We start from the raw sequence: 20,332 nt of genomic DNA, 5'->3' as shown, positions 1-20,332 counted from the left end.
TATATTAATATATGTTAATATATTTATATATGTATATAAAAAATGGAGGTGAGGGCTTTTATAAGTATTTGTTGAGTTTCTTTTTATTTCGTATTTCAATAATTAACTAGACATATATGTTAGCTCTTTTAACAACCTGCTCTTTACATAAAATTTTAATTATATTTAGTATTATAATATATGGAAATAATATAGATTTCTATATATATTTGGGATATATTTTTTATTATATATATAGCATAAAAATAAAAAATAAATAAATATTTATGATATTTTCCTGACGCCACTCAATTCAATGGTTGAATCGGTAATTCGTAATTCAGCAATATTTATGAGTCGCGAAGGATACTGAAATTTTAAATATAGATTAACTGAACCCCATCTATTAACATATGTGATTTCGCAATAGTTTTGTCACGTGGTAATTTTTCTTTCACCCTCATTAAAATCTTTACACTTCTTTATTTTTTGTAGCCTTTTTGTTTTTTAGGATGCTCTTACAAGTGTCAATTAGTGAAAATTAAGATAAATATTTAAGTGATAGCAGTTATAATTATTTATTGGTCTTAAGTAATATACAAATGCACTTTTAAAACATTTAAAAATCACCCGTGTCAATTCATATGACTTTATATTTGTCAATAAAATATTATAATTTTAATTTCATTTTTCTCATTTTCTGTGAATTTGTGATCAAGTATAAAATGTTGGTATTAACACAAAATCACTACTTAAGCTATTAAAACATATTACAACAGGATGGATCTATTTCGACTTTGAGATAGCGTTTGGTTCGAGGTTAAGGGGAGATAAGGGGTTATCCCCCCTTATCCCCAAACACTTTTTGGGGTTAGCTAATTCCCTTTTAAAATTTAAAATTTAAAATTTAAATTTTAAATTTTAAAAATTTATAATTTTTAATCTTAAAATTAATATTTATAATTTATAATTTTAAATTTTAAATTTTAAATTTTAAATTTCAAATTGTTATTTTTAATTATTTAAATTTTATATTTGTAAATTGAGATTTGATTTAAAATTTAAAATTTATAATTTATAACTTTAAAATTTTAAATTTGAGATTTAAAAATTTAGATTTTAATTTTGAATTTTTTTTTATTTTAAAGTTATCTATTTAAAATTTAAATTTTAAATATAAAATAAAAAAATTTGAATTCAAATATAATAATTGGAGCAATATTATTATTTTTTATTAAAACAATCCACTATTCTTCTTATTCCATCTTATTTTTCCAAACGCTATTTTTATTATTTTCGGAAACAACTCAGTTTTCATCCAAACGCAAAGTTGATTTATTCCAGACTTACATCTGAATTTAAATCTATTCCTTTAATAACTAGTTCTTACTTAATCCCGAATCAAACGAAGCCTGAAAGTATAAATCATGCTTATCTCCTCGTAATTTTCGCTTCTCCCTAAATTAAATACCTTCGCTTATAATAATTTATAAATATTCTAAAATTTATTTATGAGTATAGTATTACTCATTTCTATAATATGGCCATGTAGACATGTGTTATAATTATACTAATAATTGTCTGATCGCGACTACATCTTAAAATCTATTTATTTTACTGAAGACAAAATTCAAGTTAAAGTAGACTTTCAGATAAATTAAAATTTATGCAAAAAGATACTCTTCTTTCGTTGTTTTTTTGTATAGTTGTAGAACTCGATGATGCAAAAGTTTCATGAGTGAGAGATAATTAATACTATATTATTTTCTTTTGTTTTTTTTTTCTTTTATTGAATCGGTCTGGAATGGGCCGAAGTAAACTATGCAATTTTTGAGAAGTTTCAAATTTGACCGAAGGTGAAGTTACGGATGTTTAGGGTCGAAAATCTCTTCACCTTTCATCGCACTTTCAGTAAAACAAACATATGAAATCGGCGCCCATACTCACAGACCATATGCTTTCAATCGCTCTCCGTCTCCAATCTCTAGGTTCTTTGGTCTCCTCAAAAAGTTTCATACTCGACAAGGTGAGAAAATTTCGCGCCCGAGATTCGTCCCGAAAAAATTCATCCAATTGAGTGGGTACATTTTGGTGATATCCACGACCCGACCCAACCCGACCCGATCCGATAAACTTCTCCATTGGTTAACCTGTCATCACTCAAAACAGCTCCCATGGAGAAACTTATTTGCTTGCATTGTATGTACAAAAGCTGCAACCAACATTTGATGATTAATATATTAAAATTAAGGGTTAATTGTATACCACTCCTTGTAAATATAGTAAATTATAAAAATATTCCTACAAAGTTCAACTTTCTTATATTATCCTTATAAAAGTTTAGTGATATTTATATTTGTTCCTTTGATTTGTTAACGTATTTTTAGGATGTGAAGCAATATCAAACCAAAATACCGAACAAACATAAGCATTAGCTCTTTTTGAACATGAGGTGATTTAGCAGCACCAATTATAAAATTATTTATTTCTTAACAGTAGATAAGTGAAATGTCAATCTTCTCATCACAAATATATCCTTCCAAAAACCCCAACTGCTATAATTGTGTAGAGATATTCCCGCAAAAAAATTTTAATGGTCATCTTTTTCTTTATCTTCTCCCTCTTTAAAATCCAACTCTGTCCACCATTGTTGCAACCTCTTCTCTTACTCCTTTTCTCTTAAACTTTTTCTTTTGAGCAAAATAAAAAAAAAAAATCGTAGAGAAAATTGAATAAGGAAGCAACGCGCATTCGACATAGGCGAAACAACACGTGTTGTAGATGAATGGGGATGAAGAAATTCTAAGTTACAGATTCGAAACTAGTATGAAAGAGAGAGAGGAAGAGCAAGAGCAAGAGCAAGAGCAAGAGTAAGAAGAAAAAGAGTTCCAATTACTACGGTTTTGACTGAGAGAAGGAGATATAATATAAAAGGGATAAAAATATCAATTTATCTCATTGACTAATCAGGATTGAATATTTTATCTATGGTTAACTAAATTTTTCTAACGGATTCTAACGGTACGAGCATATTTAAAAACGTTACAACTTTTTTAGGAATAATATAAAAAAGTTGAACTTTATAAGGATACATTTATAATCCGCTATGTTTACAGGGAGCTGTTTGTAATTAACCCTAAAATTAAAATTAATTTGATGAATATCATATTTAATATCTATTTTTTATATTTAAAAAATAATATATTTTAAAAATTCATTATTATTATTATTATTATTATTTCAGCATCAAATAGCCTAAGAAGTCAATAATTAAGAGAGGGGCATTATATAATTTATAAAGAAGAACAAAAGTAGAATACTTATCATTTTCTCTCATTAACCATGAAAATACAAATCAAAGATTAGTGCTGCTACACTTGATTTAAACTATTTAAAATTTTTAGGTTACAATTTTTACAAATTTTTTTGACATTATTTATTTAGTATTTAAGTAGTCTAAAAAATTAGCTAATTTTAATGGTTAATATAACATGAATTTGAAATCATTTAAGCAATAAACAAATATCGAAAAATAATAAAATTTGAGTTTTAATAAGATCGAATGGCTTAGGGTAAATTGCACGTTTGGTCCTCAAACTATAAGGCTGATGACAATTTGGTCCTTAAACTTTAATTCAGTATAATCTTTTATTTTAATTTTAAAAATATTACAATCAAGTCCTATAACTGAATTTTGTTGGCTAAATATTATTATATTGCTACTTAAGAGGTGATATAGTGATACTGTGATTGATGATGCATCAATAATTAAAATATCATATTACTTTTATATTAATTATATGCTAAAGTTTAGTCAATTAATTGAATTGTGGTACGTTATTGTAATAATTCTAAAAGTTCGAACAAAAAATTATAGCAAATTAAAGTTTGAGGACTAAATTATCAGCAGCCTCATAGTTCGAGGACCAAATGTGCAATTTACCCTAAAAGAAAGTGCGGTGTATGGGTGTGTTTATGCACCCGGTGCATGCAATAATTTCCCGTGTCCATGGCGTTCCCTTCGTCGTCGTCGTCTTCTTCTTCCTCCTCCTCCTCAGATCTCGCTCCGCTCAAAACCCAAAACCCTAAAATGTTCCCGAAAGAGGTAAAACCCTAGAGAGCACCCCAAAACCCTAGCCTCGGATCTCCGATCCCCACCAATGTCGTTGTAGCAGCGATGAAGAAATGGACGGGGGGCACCCTCATCCTCTCCCTCGCCCTTCTCCTCGCCCTCCGCTACGCCCTCCTCCCCTTCTCCTCCTCCACCACCGCCACTCCTCGCCGGAGCCGCCGCCGCCGCCCCGCCCACCTCCTCTCCTCGCTCCCGGGGCTCGACGACCTGTTCCCGCCCCCTAATTCGACCGTTGAGCCCCAATTAGGTCACCAATCAAAGCTGGTGTGGCGCCACATGCGCCCCCTCCTCGCCCGCTCCGACGCCCTCCCCGCCACCGCCGACGGCGTCCGCGAGGGCGCCGCCGCGTACCTGGAGCTCGCCGCCGCCCTAAACTCTCAAACAAACCCTAGTGCCGAATCGAGGGAGAGGAGTTGCCCCTTTTCCGTTACAGGAAACAGCAGCTCTCTTGCGATCCCGTGCGGCCTCGTCGAGGACTCGGCGATCACATTGATTGGCGTTCCGGTTGCCGGAAACGGCACCACTAGCAGGTTTCAGATCGAGCTTGTCGGATCTGGTTTCGGCGGCGGCGGCTCGGATGCACCTATAGTGCTCCATTTCAATGTGACCTTCGCCGGAGATGATCCCGCCATTGCTCAGAATTCGTGGACAGAAGCGCACGGATGGGGAGAATGGGAGCTATGCCCTGCTCATTCCTTGGCTTCTGCTAACACTACCATTAAAGGTAATATCTTTCCAGAGTTAGATAATTTTGATACAAATATTGTGATAAAGTTGTAATTGTAGTTCTTTAGGAGTAATTCAAATAGACATGAATTGAATTAGTGCAGTTGATGGGCTTGTTCGATGCACTGAGCAATTTGGTGAGAGTGCGAGTCCGGAGAATGTAAATGGGAGTCAATCCGATGATGTCGGAAAGAGTTTGAAGAGAAGTGCTCATTTAAGTGTTAGTTTTCCATTTGCGGAAGGTCATCCTTTTACCGCCACGTTGTGGGCTGGGTTGGAGGGGTTCCATATGACCGTGAATGGGCGGCACGAGACGTCATTTGCATATAGGGAGGTGAGACTTATGATATATTTTTGTTATAGTTAGGGCTTGTTTGGCTAGGCTGGAACTTATGCTGCAATATGCTTTGGGTAGAGCTATTGAAATAAGCTCTACAAGATTTTTATGTAAATTCTCGTCAACTGTAATATGGTAGAAGCTTCAAAGTAGAGCTTCCTCTTTTGGGGCCTAAACACTCATTTAACCTCTTGGTAGAGCAATGCTCGACTTTTCATTTGCCAAACATCTGGTTTCTAGCAGCAAAGCCATGTGGGCACTTAGCACCTGTTTGGCCCGACTAGAGGGGACAACGATGTTCAATGGAGTGCTGTTTGGAGTACTGCTGTTCAGAAAAGCAGTAGCTTTGTTCATTTACAATCCCTTCAGCATCAGAAACTCCGAATTGGAGCTTTTGCTTGTAGAGTTTACAAGCTTACTACTGCTCCTTGTCACAGCTGAAGCTATAGATTTTTTCTCTTTGCCAAACAAACTTGATTCTTCTAAAGTTGGTTGCAGCTCAAAGCATTTATTAGAAGCTAGATCAAATGGGCTTTTGTATAATTGCCAACTGACTGATATTCGTTAGAGACTCGAACCCTGGTCAGTAAGTGAAGTGAGGGTAGCTGGTGATGTGGATCTGTTATCCGTGCTGGCGAATGGCCTCCCGGTTTCTGAAGATCTCGATTTAGTTGGTGACGTGGAGCTCCTAAAAGCTCCTCCGGTGCCGAAGAGAAGGGTCTTATTGCTGGTTGGGGTTTTCTCAACTGGGAATAATTTTAAGCGGCGGATGGCTCTGAGGAGGTCTTGGATGCAATATGAATCCATTCGCTCAGGAGATGTTGCTGTGAGATTTCTCACTGGTCTTGTAAGTACCCATTGCTTACGGTAATTATGCTTGAAATTCAACTTTCATAGCATCAGCATTTTCAATCTAATGCGACTAATTATCTCTGAGTTTTTTAAAGTATATTATCAGTAATGTACCTTTCTTATTTTGTTTACAATATGCAGCATAAGAATAAACAGGTCAATCTGGAACTATGGCAAGAAGCTCAGATATATGGTGATATCCAGCTTATGCCTTTTGTTGACTATTATAGCTTGATCACGTTAAAGACAGTTGCTGTTTGCATACTTGGGGTATGCTTCCTTCTGTTGATGTGGAAGATTTTGCTTCTTTCCCTTCGTAATGCATATCTTTCTTATATACAAGTTTATAGTAGACCGCTAGTTTAAGTCTCGTTTAGTCATTTCAATTAAGCATCTAAATAGATTGAAGCTCATGCCAATTCATTACGAAAATGGGGTACTGCTAATTCAGGCAAATTCTGTATGGAGTTATGCTTATTATGCCTTTGGTAATATCTCAGTTATATAGCTCTTGAGTTATAAAGAAATGGTCACATGCAAACCCTTTTTTTCGTTAGGTCTATTTAGTTAATGATATAGAACAAGTTTGATCCTCATTTACATTAAGCACTGTAATGTCTCTTCAAATTTGCAAGTATGCATATTTTCACCGGCATCATCTCGCGGATTAGCATCTCAAATTTAGTTATTTTAAGACAAAATATACCTTGGAGGATTTTGAGTAAATTTACGAAAGTGATTAGAGCGTAATAATATCCTCTCCTTTTTTTACCTTAATATTGCAGACCAGAATTCTTCCTGCAAAATACATCATGAAAACAGATGATGATGCTTTTGTCAGGATCGACGAAGTTGTCTCTATTCTCAAAAAAAGTGATCCGCATGGGCTCTTGTATGGTCTCATTTCGTTTCAGTCATCACCACATAGAGATGAGGATAGCAAATGGTTTATTAGTCCCGAGGTATATCTACCTCTATTAAAATTCTCACATGAAGACCCATATGCAACTTTTCTCTAAAAAGTAAGGGGGAAAAATTCATTATGCAGGAATGGCCAAGCGAGTCTTATCCACCTTGGGCTCATGGTCCCGGCTACATTATCTCTAGAGATATTGCCAAGTTTATCGTTCAGGGTCACCAAGAACGAACGCTCCAAGTAAGACTTGATTACTGATGCTTATTCCATCTGTTGCATATATTGGTGGTTGCTGTGGGTGCTTATTCGCTTGGCATGTCAATCTTTAGTATCCGTGCGTTGACAGCAACCCAAATATCTAGGTCCATTCATTTTGATGTCTGTATCTTCTTTGTTCTTTTTCCTGTCTCTTTCCTACCTCTTTTTGGCTTCCTCTGGGGCAAAACTACAAGTCTCCCTAATATATTTGTTTATAATATAATCCTCCATAGTTATTCAATAAGAATTTTTTAGTTGAAGTAAAATATCAGCTATTAGAGTTAGCTTCTGAGCAACTTTTGTATTCCGCTAGCCATCAACTTATTTGGCAAATTAAAATCTGTGGCTTCTGCTGCTATGAAGAGTTGTATTCGTCTTCTAGGCCTCAAAAGTAGAAGTTCTAAATTTGAAACTTCTGATTCTGCTTATGCATGGTGGGGGGATTTATCTAAAAGCTGTTAGTGATTTTTCAAGCAGCTCTATTGAAACATAACTTGTGCAGAAGCTTCACTTGAGTCCATACTCCCGTTGTGAGTTTCATATTATCTTCATTGAGTGTCAACTTGGTAATTCATCAAGCCATGTATGTTGTTCGCATGAGTTTCGAGCTTATTAACTAATGATATGAAGCACATGATTGCTGCCACTCTTTGTGATAAATTTATATCTCAGTTGTTCAAACTCGAAGATGTGGCGATGGGAATTTGGATTCAAGAGTACAAGGATAGCGGCGAAGAGGTGAACTACATTAACGACGACCGTTTCCACAATGCTGGATGCGAACCCGATTATATCCTCGCCCACTATCAGAGTCCAAGGCTACTTTTATGTCTCTGGGAGAAGCTACACAGAGAACACGAACCGATATGCTGTGAATAGAAGTTACAGGGCAAGCGCCACCACCGGAAAATCTCAAAAGACCTCCACAGACAGGATCGCAGCGCTGATATGTTGTTGCCAACTCTCTTTCCTTGTTCTTTTCCTCTTCTTTTTTTTCTCTCTTTAGAGAGAGAAGCTTGTTGTTGTAACTTTAATTGTAACATAATAGTTTAGTGTTTATAGAGGCTCTTGTTGGTTCTGTATCATCAGTATCTTTGATTCCATATCACCTGCATTTATTGTGCTCAAAACTTTCCAATGTGTTGTTATTTTTTCTGTAATCTTTGATGAAAATTGGAATCAGAAATTGGATTGAGATCATCTTATGGAATGTTTAGGACTGATCTCATATTAATTTTGTTTCTGGTTCACTTCATTTATGATGATACACATAATTTTGTTTGAGAACCACTTCATTTAGTGGTATTTAAGCAGCTCTAATCAAATAAACCCCTCTAACATTGATTATAGTTAAATTACACTTTTGGTGCATAAACTATGCTCAAACTTTAATCAATTGTAATATTTTAACTGGAATCAGTCACATAGTCACATTGTTGCCACATCAGCGAAACACTATCATTAAATTGATTAAATTAGATTGTAGAAGTATATTATAATAAATTAAATTTTGCAAATCAAAGTGTCACATATCTGATTATTTGAAGTCCAAAAATAAAATCATGTCTGATTATTTGAAGTCCAAAAATAAAGTCAAAAGGATGCAAATATCTACAAAAACTTGAGATAGGCATTGTTAGTGATATCCAAATTTCCAAAATTATGTTTTCACATCTACACAAAAGAATAAAAAATTATAAAAAAAAAAAAAACCAAGTTGAAGAGGTTGCCTTTGTGAGGACTATTTTCTTTTGAATCGATGGTCCATAAACCCCACATCCTTATATGCGGCGCACGTCTAAATTCACCCCCATTTTTTCTTCTCGCCGTACTCCCTTTTATCCTCTTCGACGAGGAAGGAGGCGTACGATTTAAGAATAAGCGTGGTTTTATCATCTCCATCAGACGGCCAGGATTACGTCGAATCGGACGGATGATATGGCCCTCTCCACGTGTCTCTAAGACCCATCCAACGGTCGAGCCACTCTCAGTGGCATTTTCGTAATTTTACTCCTCTCCCCACCTCCCCCCACCAACGCCGATTATACTTGACAAAAAGAAAAACTCTTCTCTCTCAATCGATCGAGAAAAAAGGAAAAAAAAAAAAGAAAAAAGAAAACAAAAAAGAGGAAGCAAAAGAGGAGGAGGAGGAGAAGAAGAAGGGGAAGCGATGGCGATGGCGAGTCTTGCGCGGCGGAGGGCCGGAGACCTCCTCCGCCCTGCGGCGGCGGCGGGGAGGAGCGGCGGCGCGTGCCGGAGCTTCGCGGCGGCGGCGGCGGAGGAGAACGACGTGGTGGTGATCGGCGGGGGGCCGGGGGGGTACGTGGCGGCGATCAAGGCGGCGCAGCTGGGGCTCAAGACGACGTGCATCGAGAAGCGCGGAGCCCTCGGGGGCACGTGCCTCAACGTCGGATGCATCCCCTCCAAGGTAAGAACCCCTTTGAGTTTTCCTGATTCGGTTCGATCTCTAGGGTTTCTGATTTGATCGTGTCTCTGTGGGTGGATGGATTGGATGAGCTTGTGTGGGAATTTTCCGCGTTAGGTTGTGCACTTTTGATCGAAGAGTTGTTTTGAGATGCTGTGAATGGCAGGGTTTCTGATCTGGATGTGTTTCTGTGGGGAATGGATTGGATGAGCTTGTGTGGGAATTTTGTGCGATAGGTTGTGCATTTTTTATCTAAGAGTTGTTTGGAGTGGTTGTGTTTACGTGGGGAATGGATTGGATGAGGTTGCGTCGGAATTTTGTGTGTTAGGATATTCATTTTTGATCTGTGAGTTGTGTTCGGATGCTGTAGATGAGATACTGAGAGGGTTTTCGCGATTTGGGAATTAGGGTTATTGGATGTCTCGATTCGATTAGTCGACACTATGGTGCTTGATTCGGTTGCTTAGTATGATCTCCTTGGAGATCTCTTGCTATGCGGATCGTAAAGAGCCCTTTTTTCTTCTTAGTTTTATTCTTTTGTAACTACTCTTGTACCAAAGTTTTCGATTTCCCTATCATTATAGTGGATTAGTTTAGCTTTCCAACTGCAAGGAGGAAGGGTGTAGTATACATCATCTCTTCATGCCTTTTATTGGGTAAATGAAAATACTCCAATTTGATGAAGTGTAGGAGGAGGAAGGGTGTAGTATACATTGCTCCATGCCTGTTACTGAGTAAATGAAAACATTTCAATTTTATGAAGTTTTTGGACTTGAATTACAATATGAGATATGAGAATAGTTGTTTCAACGTCGGTGTTTTCGAACTATGGTAAAAAAATCGATAATGGGTTTTTCTTTGTTAGTTAAGGATAAAGGGCCTGCTTGCTTTTCGGCTGATAGAACTACCAGCTCCATTAACAGTTTACGGCTGATAGCGAGCGTAGCTGTTGATTCTATCAGAATTGCTCCTTTCTTTTTCTTCTCCTTTTCTTATATGTAGCATCCAAATAATCCCAGGAATACTACATCGAAAGATCTGAAATCAAAATGTCTAAAAATTGAGGGGATGTGATAAAGAAAAAGTTGAGGGGTCTATTATAAAATGTCCTATAGTTGAGGCGGCTTTCTTACACATTTACTGTTGAATATTTGTAGAGAAAGGCATAGTGACTTTGCGGAGAGGAGGGAAGGAAATGCATCTTAAACCATTCAATAGTGCATTCACATTGACACGAATTTGTCGATTTTATTATAAGATCAGCAGCAGGCAGTTGCAGCTTTTAGTATCAAATTGTCTGAGACCCTTACATAGTAGTGTTGCAAAGGAGTGCACCTTTTAAAACCAGGGTTTAGTGGTCGAACTCGCCAATTCAAGATAGGTAAAAATGTACAGAACTTACTTGAACTATTGACCATTTTGAATCGAGTACCGAACCTTTCAAAATTTTGATTTTGTTTGATTTGCGTCAGTCAACGGCATTTTGACTTTAAAATTTGAATGCATCGTTTATCTTTAGAGATTTAGTTAGTATACTTCATGCAATTCTCGCAACTATAAATTCATTAAAGTAAATAACTAGCTTAAATTTTGAAGTCAAGCTATCGTTAACTGATTCAAATAAAAAAAATTCGAAGGTTGGGTAGCGAAATCAAAATTTTGAAGGGTCTGTTAGTCAATTCAAAATGGTTGATAGTTCAAGTAAGTTCTGTATGATTTTGCTTTCAAGATGTTATTTTTTCCAATTACTTCCGCAGAAAACTGCACAAACTTCCCTCAAGAAAGCATAATGAGAAGGGAATAAAGAAAGTATACGAGTAATGGAGAAGAAGACCAACAAGAAGATTGAGCGGATTTGAGGATGCAGGAAATTTATTGATGATGTAACCTCATAATTAGATATTGCAACACACACTACCACAGCTAGGGAATAAAGAAAGTATACGAGTAATGGAGAAGAAGACCAAGAAGAAGATTGAGCAGATTTGAGGATGCAGGAAATTTATTGATGATGTAGCCTCATAATTAGATATTGCAACACTACCACAGCTAGTTATGAATTTCTCAGTTGTGATATCCAAATCCTCCTGTGAGGACTTGTTGTGTAGTTTATTGGGCAAAAAGAAAAGCCACCAAATGCTTAAGATGAACAATCATTAATTTCGTCTACCATCTATGGGCTCTTAAGGAGGCAAGTATTTCTGCTGCTAATCAAGTGCTATCAATTTGCTCCATTCCCATTTCACAATTACAATCATGTTTTCCCACCAAAGACGTCCATCACTATATGGAAGGCTGACCAATACACTAGAGAAGTCCGTAGAGTCTTCTCTAGGCACGTCAACCAGTTACAAGCATTAGAAATTGTTATCAAGAGGCTATCAGTTGTAGTGAAATGTATATCAATTCAAGACACATATTAGTGGTATCACTGGATTTGCCAAGCAGGGTCCTCCTAGTGTAAAAGCAGTGCTATAATGAATTTTCCTGAAGTCTTTCTTTTGATTTTCTCTTATTTAATTGCTGAAACATACTGGGATTCTTTATCGTTGAATCTTTACTGGTTCTGAGACTGTATATCCATGCAAGCTTGGTCGGCTATTTGAAATCGGAGTCAGCTTACAGAATTTCAGTTGTTTTTATCATCTTGACGAATTCCTATTTTTTATTTACATTCTTTTTCATATTATAATCGTTGTAATGTATTAGTAATGGAATTCATTTGTCTATGTTTTGTGTTCTTTAATATGTATTGCATCACATTTTTTGTTTCATATGTAATTGCTCTCTTGATCATGCCTGTTGCTTCTCCATTTCCATGATTTCTAGGCTCTCCTTCATTCCTCTCACATGTACCATGAAGCCAAGCATGCCTTCCCAAGCCATGGCGTCAAGTTCTCCCAGCTCGAGATCGACCTGCCCGCCATGATGGCCCAGAAGGACAAAGCAGTATCTGGCCTCACTCGCGGCATAGAAGGCCTGTTCAAGAAGAACAAGGTCAACTATGTCAAAGGTTCCGGAAAGTTCCTCTCCCCTTCGGAAGTTTCTGTAGACACACTCGACGGTGGCAACACCATCGTCAAGGCCAAAAACGTCATTATTGCCACTGGTTCTGACGTCAAGCCCCTTCCTGGAATCACTATTGATGAGAAAAAGATTGTTTCGTCAACCGGTGCTTTAGCTTTATCTGAAGTCCCAAAGAAGTTGGTTGTCATCGGAGCCGGGTACATCGGTTTAGAAATGGGCTCGGTCTGGGGCCGGCTTGGTTCGGAAGTGACTGTAGTCGAGTTTGCCCCAGACATCGTCCGTACACCGCCGGTCTAGGGTTAGACGCCATCGGTGTCGAAACTGACAAGGCAGGAAGGATCCTGGTCGATCATCACTTTATGACTAACGTGAAGGGCGTGTATGCCATCGGGGATGTGATTCCGGGACCCATGCTCGCACACAAAGCAGAAGAGGACGGCGTCGCGTGCGTCGAGTTCATTGCGGGTAAAGAAGGCCACGTTGATTACGATATGGTTCCGGGTGTTGTGTACACGCACCCCGAAGTGGCTTCCGTTGGAAAGACGGAGGAGCAGGTGAAGGCGCTGGGGGTTAGCTACCGGGTCGGGAAGTTTCCGTTCATGGCAAATAGCCGTGCAAAGGCAATAGACGATGCGGAAGGGTTGGTTAAGATAGTGGCGGAGAAGGAGACGGATAAGATACTAGGAGTGCATATAATGGCACCGAATGCGGGAGAGCTTATTCACGAGGCGGTTCTAGCGCTGCAGTACGGGGCTTCTAGCGAGGATATCGCGCGCACGTGCCACGCGCACCCGACCATGAGCGAGGCCGTGAAGGAGGCCGCGATGGCGACCTACGACAAGCCGATCCATATATAAAAAGGTCGTTTTGAACTCTTGTTTTCATATTTTTGGAATAATTTTTGTATCTGTTAAAAACAGTAAAACTCTCTGATTTCTCTCACCTTTTGTTGTTATTGTTTCAAGTAGTTGTGGATTGACGATATGACGCATGAGTATTTGCTCGTATTATTATTTGCGTTTTATTTACACCTCTGCGTGTTACGATGCAACAAAAGCAGCTTCGGGAATAAACTATTTAGAGCACATTCGTGTGGCGCCTTTTCTTGTATAAATTTGCTCAAAATTTTTCAAGATTTTGATGTGAATTTTAATGAACTCTTCGGTGTGCTGTTGTAGATTCGTACTTGTTTTCTTAGATCAATTGGAGCTTCTACACAAGGCAGCTTCGTGCAGCAGCAGAAATAGAAGCTTTAAATTAAATTGGAGTTTCTACGTCCGATAATCTTGTTTGAATGTCTGATAATCTTGTATGAACTTTTCGTCACAGCAAAAGTGGTTAAAAGAGAGGTTCAATAATCTTGTTTGACAAAATTCGATAATCTTGTTTGAACTTTTCGTCGCAGCAAAAGTGGTTAAAAGAGAGATTCGTGCTTTTCGAGGCCCAAAGAGAGGTTGATGATCTTGTTTGACAAAATTTGATAATCTTGTTTGAACTTTTCGTCGCAGCAAAAGTGGTTAAAAGAGAGATTCGTGCTTTTCGAGGCCCGTTTTTGGGTCTGCTGTAAAATATAGTGTTGTTTAATACTGTGCTGTACAAATACTGCTATTAGAAGGTTTATAGGAGAATTTGAAGCTTGCAATTCTAGCTACTATTTTTGGGCTATACAATTTTAGTTTTAGCTTTGAAAAAAGGAAGCAGCAGCATTTCCCCAAATTGTCAGAAGCTGCAACTACTGCAGAAGTTAATAGTTCCAAAAAAGTGAATGCTATTCTCTCCAACTAAAATATAATCAGGGAATCTGTTTGTGACTTTGTGTGTAATAAACATGCTAGAAATTTCACCATTTGAAAGGATCTCAAAATAATAAAGGGATTTAATTAGGGGTGAAAACGGTCGGATATTGAAATTTTGATAAAACCATATCAACAACCATATTTTTCTTCGGATGCGGATCTGAAAATTTTCATTACCGTATCTTGCTTAAAACGAATTAAGATTTAGAGATGAGTTGAATTTGTATTTAAATATTATTCTGACAATAATATACACTAATATGCATGTATATATAAATATAAACTAAAATTAACATGAATAAGACACACGATACAATTAAAGGTTCACTCTCCTGTTCAAATTTCATGTAACTATATTTTATTCAATAAAATTTAATATTTTAACAAATATAAATACAATTTTAACATGGCATTCATAATAAAATGCGAGTTCTGAGAAGATCATATTAAGAACATTGGAGTAAATTTTCAGAAAGAAGACTAAAACATAAAACCAATTTCATTGAGTTTGCTTCTTACATGAATTGTTCAATACTGAGTAGGAAACAACTTGATTAATTATCGCAACGTATTATAATCAATCATTTAAGGAATGAACAACTTATAATACATCAAATGAGAATGTTTGAAAAGTTTACAATGTCTCATTTTCTTTTACAGGACGAGCTTGTTTTCTCTCCTTTTCTTTTTGTTTCTTTTTCCCTTACCTTGGTTGAATCAAGACAAACAATGTGATTGCCGAGATATCATAATCCTTATGAAGACAACACTCGAAGTCGAAGCTTACCGCTGCGGGATCTTTCTTTCATAGTCCCTCGCAAAGGTCGCAAACCGCTCCAAGCCGTTTGTAAGCAGTCCTTCGAGGAAGGGTTTCAATGCCTGGAAAAAAAAGAAGAAGAAAAAAACCACAGACTTTTTTAAAACTTCAAGAAAGCATGCAGATAACAGCACTAAAAGTGAATGTCTGGCTAGGCTTCTCGAACTGTTTCTCCAGTCCGAGAATAACACGAAGCTGAAATGAGCATTTGCTGCAGCGGAAAGCTAAAACGAGTTGAGGTCTAGTTTGCGATTGTGTTTCCCCAAATACATAAGCTCTATTGCTGTAAAACTCCCAAAATATCCGAAAGCAGTTTGGATCTCCAATCCTCGAAAGTCATGGAATGGTGTTCTTAGCACGTCCACTAGGGAAGCTTTCTGCCGTAATTTAGCATCGAAGTTGCGAACATTTCCAAACTAAGCCTCAAAGCATTTGCGTCCGGAGAAAACATTTCCAAACTAAGCCTTTGCCCCAAAGCAAAAGCTCTAATTTCAAACTTCTGCTTCAGCTACAACATGAAGTTGTTACAGAAGATTTTGATGGAAAATATATCATCATTCTTCAAACAGCTCTACTCAGACCATACTTTTCAGAGACCTGAAAAGGTGCTTGCTTACTTACCGATGCAACCGGCGCCAAGATTTCGGGGATTTCATATGAGACTGTCAACTGCAACTCAGTGGAATGGGATTATCAATTAGCTCAACTATATTTACATAAAAAAAAACAGATATGAGAAAGCTAAGAGCAAAACAAAACAAGTATGTCGCAAAACTCACTTGGATTCTACACGATGATGGGCCTGTCGGGAAAAATCTGACAGCACCTCTGCAGACACACAAGGTTGGCTAACTTTAGACTATTATATTAACATGGATCGGCAGTAGATAGCAGAATTCCTAACATCACAACAAAATTAGTTCATTGCAATCTACGATATTTACCAAATACTGCAAGACTCCAGTTTTCGGAGAATTCTATGTTAGGAGGGATATTTAGGAAGTAGTAAAACTGGATCTCGCAGAAGGTACGTAAAAATGCGAGTGGATCTAAATGAAATGCCCGAAGTTCCTTTTACCTATTAGGAAGTCCTTCTAGAGATCGCCAATGAATTTTCTGATTAGGAATGGGCTGTTAATCAAAGAAACTGCTGTTAATTAAGAGATATATCAAACTTAAGATTGATCTTTAGAACACTCACCTGCATGTTTCTGGCAAGCCAAGAGAACTCAACATTTCGACCAAACACCTCGTACTTCAAAGACCAGCGAGATAGGTCTGGCTTGTCTTGTAAAATCTGTTAACAGCTTGTACATAAATTAGTATCACCAAAGATTCTTTTTCAAATTTTCTTTAAAGAAAGGTTGCGACCAAAACAAAGAACGACAATATACTGTAACAGTATTTTTTTCATCTGCATAAGAGATTCGAATACTGTTACTATCACTTACTTTAATTCCCTAATTGCAAAGTGATGGAAGGCTTCTGAAAATAACTATTCGAGAGTGAGTTCATTTTTAATGCACTAAGCATTCTTTGGCTTCAAAAGAATTAATGTGTTAGTAATGGTTTTTACCGATCAAAGTGCTTTTGAACATTTCAAATTTCTCTTCAGAGTCGCAATCCTTTTGATATAAACCGGACATCATAAATAAGGGCTTGTTGGGCCTGGCTGGAACTTCTACAGAAATGCTAATTAAGTAAAGCTATAAGAGAAAGCACTAACAGGCCCTCCCCGCCAACAACTTCTTCTGCAGCTAGAACATAAGTTTCAAATTAAAACTGCTGCTTGGGTCGAGGAACTCATTTTAACTTCTTGCCACAGTAGAAGCTCTACACATTTTTTTTTTGGACAATGACCAGCTTCTGTTTTCTCCACAAGACTTGTTCCAGAAGCGAAGCGGAACAACATTATGTCACCCCAATGGAAACTTCACTTTTCTGGCATTTCTCAGCTACTTCCTACAGAAGTACCATTCCATTACATCTACTAACAATAACTCCTTTTACGTTTTTCAAATCTAGAGAAGTTAATTTAATTACGAATCCCTCCTTGTTTAGGTGAATAAAAGTAATTGTAATTTGAAAAAATCTCTTTCTTCCATTAACTAAAACTTTTATCATAGTCCACAATTAAGTCCTACTACGAACAAATATCGAAAACAAGTAACAGCAAGTTATGTATTATCCTAGCCAAGTCCACATTGTCCAACATCAGCTGATTAGGATGCCAAATGTCATCCTAATGTCAGCTAATACGCAATTTTTTTTACTACACAAGAAACTTCAAAAACATCATGCAACCGATCGGATGCTACATTTTCCAAGCGAACTTAAACTTCGTGTACAATTTAAGATTAACACTACATAACATTTGCAACAACTTTCAGGATTCGCGTGTTCCGAAGGTGTGAGTTTTGTATATTAAATTTTTTCATCTCCTACCATGTTGTTGTTATGGAAATAGCTATATCACATCCATATTGTCGGATCGTTGGCGCAAACCATTAATCTCAAAAGCTCGAGCTATTAGAAATACGCATCCAATTCACTTAAAGCGTACAGATACGGCGTCCACGAGTCTCAATTGTGACTCTGCCCATCCAGCCTCACGCCACTTCGAATATAACTCAGCTCACCTAGCCTCACGCCATTTCGAATATTACTCGGCCCAACACAGCCTCCCGCCACAAAACAGGATGCTGGCCCATTTAAGCCAACACAGATGTCTTTTCTTTCTATAAATTTATCGGAGAAATAGATATGTATCTAAAAGAATCAAGTGATTTCGGCTTTGTATTATACCTTAACGGACGAGATAAATGGCATCCATTGAGGAATGGTCTCCCGATCTGAATAACACTGATATGCTACTGAACACGGAACGCCGACCTCAATCTGCGAGCTGCATACATAGTATGACAGTAACATGTTCAGTCATCAAACAGCAACAGTTTCTCCACGATAGATACACGAAATTCTACACTGTCGTGCTCGAACCACATCATCAATAACAAGCCAATCACATTTCTTCTTTTCAAACAAAAGTACAATAAAAATATTTTTTTATAATCATGATGGGCATATATCTCTAAAAGGAGATATTTGATTGGTTTGTGACGCCAAGTCACCAATTTACCCGGGACATTCTAGAATTTTTCGATAGATACACGGTCTCTGTATCATAAACTAATTACTTCGATCAAATGCCTACAATTTTTTAAGTCAAAATAGCAGATTTAGTAGCTCTATAGAATGTGAGACATCAATTTCCTCATGGGTTAGCCACTATCCTCATTCCAAAGCATTTCACTGAGTGATAAATTGCATAGCACAAGGTTGACATAATACTTACTTACCAAAAAGGTAAAAGTAAACTAAAATTTGAGTCTCAAATTTTCTACTTTTGAAAAATTTCTCACAAAATGGCTTTGGTCGTGAAACTTCCATTAAATCTAACATACATTTACGTGTCATGGTTCCCCCATTTTAGCATCGCATGAAACAAAAAGAACATAAAGAAGGGAAAATACTGCTTATACCGATTATCCTTTGCTTTTAACTTTGTCACTGATTTAACAGAAAAAAAAAAAAAATAGTAGAATAGATAAAAAAAAAAAACACATGGAATATAAAAGTAATACACTTTAAATTACGTAATACTAAAATGAGAAAGAGCGAATTCATATGAATGATATTTAAAGTTTTTTCTAAAATAAATAAACAAAATGAGATAACTACAGTTACATCACGATCAACAAAAAAAAGTAATTTTTACACAACAAGTTTCAAGAACCAAAGTGAAACTCGGCTATAGTTCGGGGACTAGTGATGCAATATATCCATAACCAATCGAATCAAATCAAATCAAAATGTTTGAAATGTAAGGAAACGTACCTGCATTCCTGCCACTGCATAACAGTGGTGAATGGTCGAATCGGTTGCGACTTGGGAACAGCAGCTTCTTGGGGAAGCGCCTCGTTTGCGGTTCTCCGGCGAAGAAAAGGGCGGGTTTTTGGGGGCGGTGAGCGGCGGCGGCGGCGGCGGCGGAGGAGGCTCCTCCCCCTTTCTCCGCTCTTCTCAAGTGGGCTTGGGAGCTCCACCGCAACACACACGCAGATGTGGACATGGCTCTCTCTCTCTCTCTCTCTCTCTCTCTCTCTCTCTCTCTCTCTCAAACAATCTCTCTCTCGCTGTCGATGCAAAGGGAACAAATCCCACACGGAGACGGAGCGGAGCTTCTTCTCTCCGCCATGAGTCCGATCGAATCGGGTCACCACGCCCGTGAGATCACCGCCCATTCATTTTTTTAGGGTTTTTTATTTGAGGGTTAATTGCATGCAGGTCCCCGCAAATATATTTAATTGCAAATCTATCCTTGTAAAGTTCAACTTTCATAAGTTATTCCTGCAAAAGTTCTAATATTTTCATATATGTCTCTGTGGTTTGTTATCGTTAGAGAACCGTTAGAAAACTATTTATATTTCCAACTTTACCATCACAAATATGTTCTTTCAAAAGTTATAACAATATAATATAAGAAGGGTAACAATGTCAAAAGTTAACTAGGGTAAAGCATTTAATCTATGGTTAACTAAACTTTTCTAACGGATTCTAACGCAGAAACATATCTGAAAACATTAGGACTTTTGTAGGGATAATTTATAAAAGTTGAATTTTACGGAGATATATTTGTAATTCACTATGTTTGCAGGGACCTATATGCAATTAATCTTTTTTTTTTATATATAGCCCCTTCAAAACTTTTTTTTTATAAATAGACCTAATAAATTTATATTTGTATAAATAATTCTCCCCTTATCACGCGAGTGCCTAGATGGCATTTTTAAATTGAACACAGTGATTCAATCACCGTGAATCATCATGTTCCTTTTTGTTTTTTTTTATTAATCGTAAGTTAAAAAAAGGGACTAAAGTGTGAATATAAATACGGTGGTTCAATCATCGTGTTCAACTAAAAATTACCAACGTGGCACTCGCGTGGCAAAGAAAGGGTCGTATATGTAAATATAAATTTGTTAGGATCATTTGTAAATTTTTAAATCA

At 37.1% G+C, this 20,332-nt stretch overlaps 3 protein-coding genes across 4 annotated transcripts; 2 read left to right on the top strand and 1 right to left on the bottom strand.

The window, feature by feature from the left end:
* Window positions 4,002-8,410, top strand: LOC109728160 (hydroxyproline O-galactosyltransferase GALT3). 2 transcript variants are annotated; one of them, XM_020258510.1, is made up of 7 exons: window positions 4,009-4,835; window positions 4,942-5,171; window positions 5,743-6,021; window positions 6,168-6,296; window positions 6,812-6,988; window positions 7,075-7,182; window positions 7,873-8,410. In XM_020258510.1, the coding sequence occupies exons 1-7, from the start codon at window positions 4,157-4,159 to the stop codon at window positions 8,077-8,079; spliced, it is 1,809 nt and encodes a 602-aa protein (XP_020114099.1). In that variant the 5' UTR covers window positions 4,009-4,156; the 3' UTR covers window positions 8,080-8,410. The 2 variants fall into 2 exon arrangements, with proteins under 2 accessions (XP_020114100.1, XP_020114099.1); XM_020258511.1 differs by lacking the exons at window positions 6,812-6,988; window positions 7,075-7,182 and having other exon boundaries at window positions 4,002-4,835.
* On the top strand, window positions 9,269-13,766 carry LOC109728127 (dihydrolipoyl dehydrogenase 2, mitochondrial). Its single transcript, XM_020258454.1, is given in 3 exon segments — window positions 9,269-9,628; window positions 12,455-12,926; window positions 12,929-13,766. Coding segments are annotated over 3 exon segments (1,311 nt in total). The 5' UTR covers window positions 9,269-9,370; the 3' UTR covers window positions 13,510-13,766.
* Window positions 14,927-19,555, bottom strand: LOC109727792. Its single transcript, XM_020257970.1, has 7 exons — window positions 19,163-19,555; window positions 18,071-18,170; window positions 16,467-16,562; window positions 16,344-16,396; window positions 16,045-16,093; window positions 15,887-15,934; window positions 14,927-15,327 (listed from the first exon to the last, which is right to left on the bottom strand). The coding sequence occupies exons 1-7, from the start codon at window positions 19,180-19,182 to the stop codon at window positions 15,232-15,234; spliced, it is 462 nt and encodes a 153-aa protein (XP_020113559.1). The 5' UTR covers window positions 19,183-19,555; the 3' UTR covers window positions 14,927-15,231.

The sequence above is a fragment of the Ananas comosus genome, linkage group 23, assembly GCF_001540865.1.
Source record: "Ananas comosus cultivar F153 linkage group 23, ASM154086v1, whole genome shotgun sequence".
Taxonomy (NCBI): Eukaryota; Viridiplantae; Streptophyta; class Magnoliopsida; order Poales; family Bromeliaceae; genus Ananas; species Ananas comosus.
Note: the sequence above shows the minus strand (reverse complement) of the source record. Positions and strands in the feature narration are given on the sequence as shown.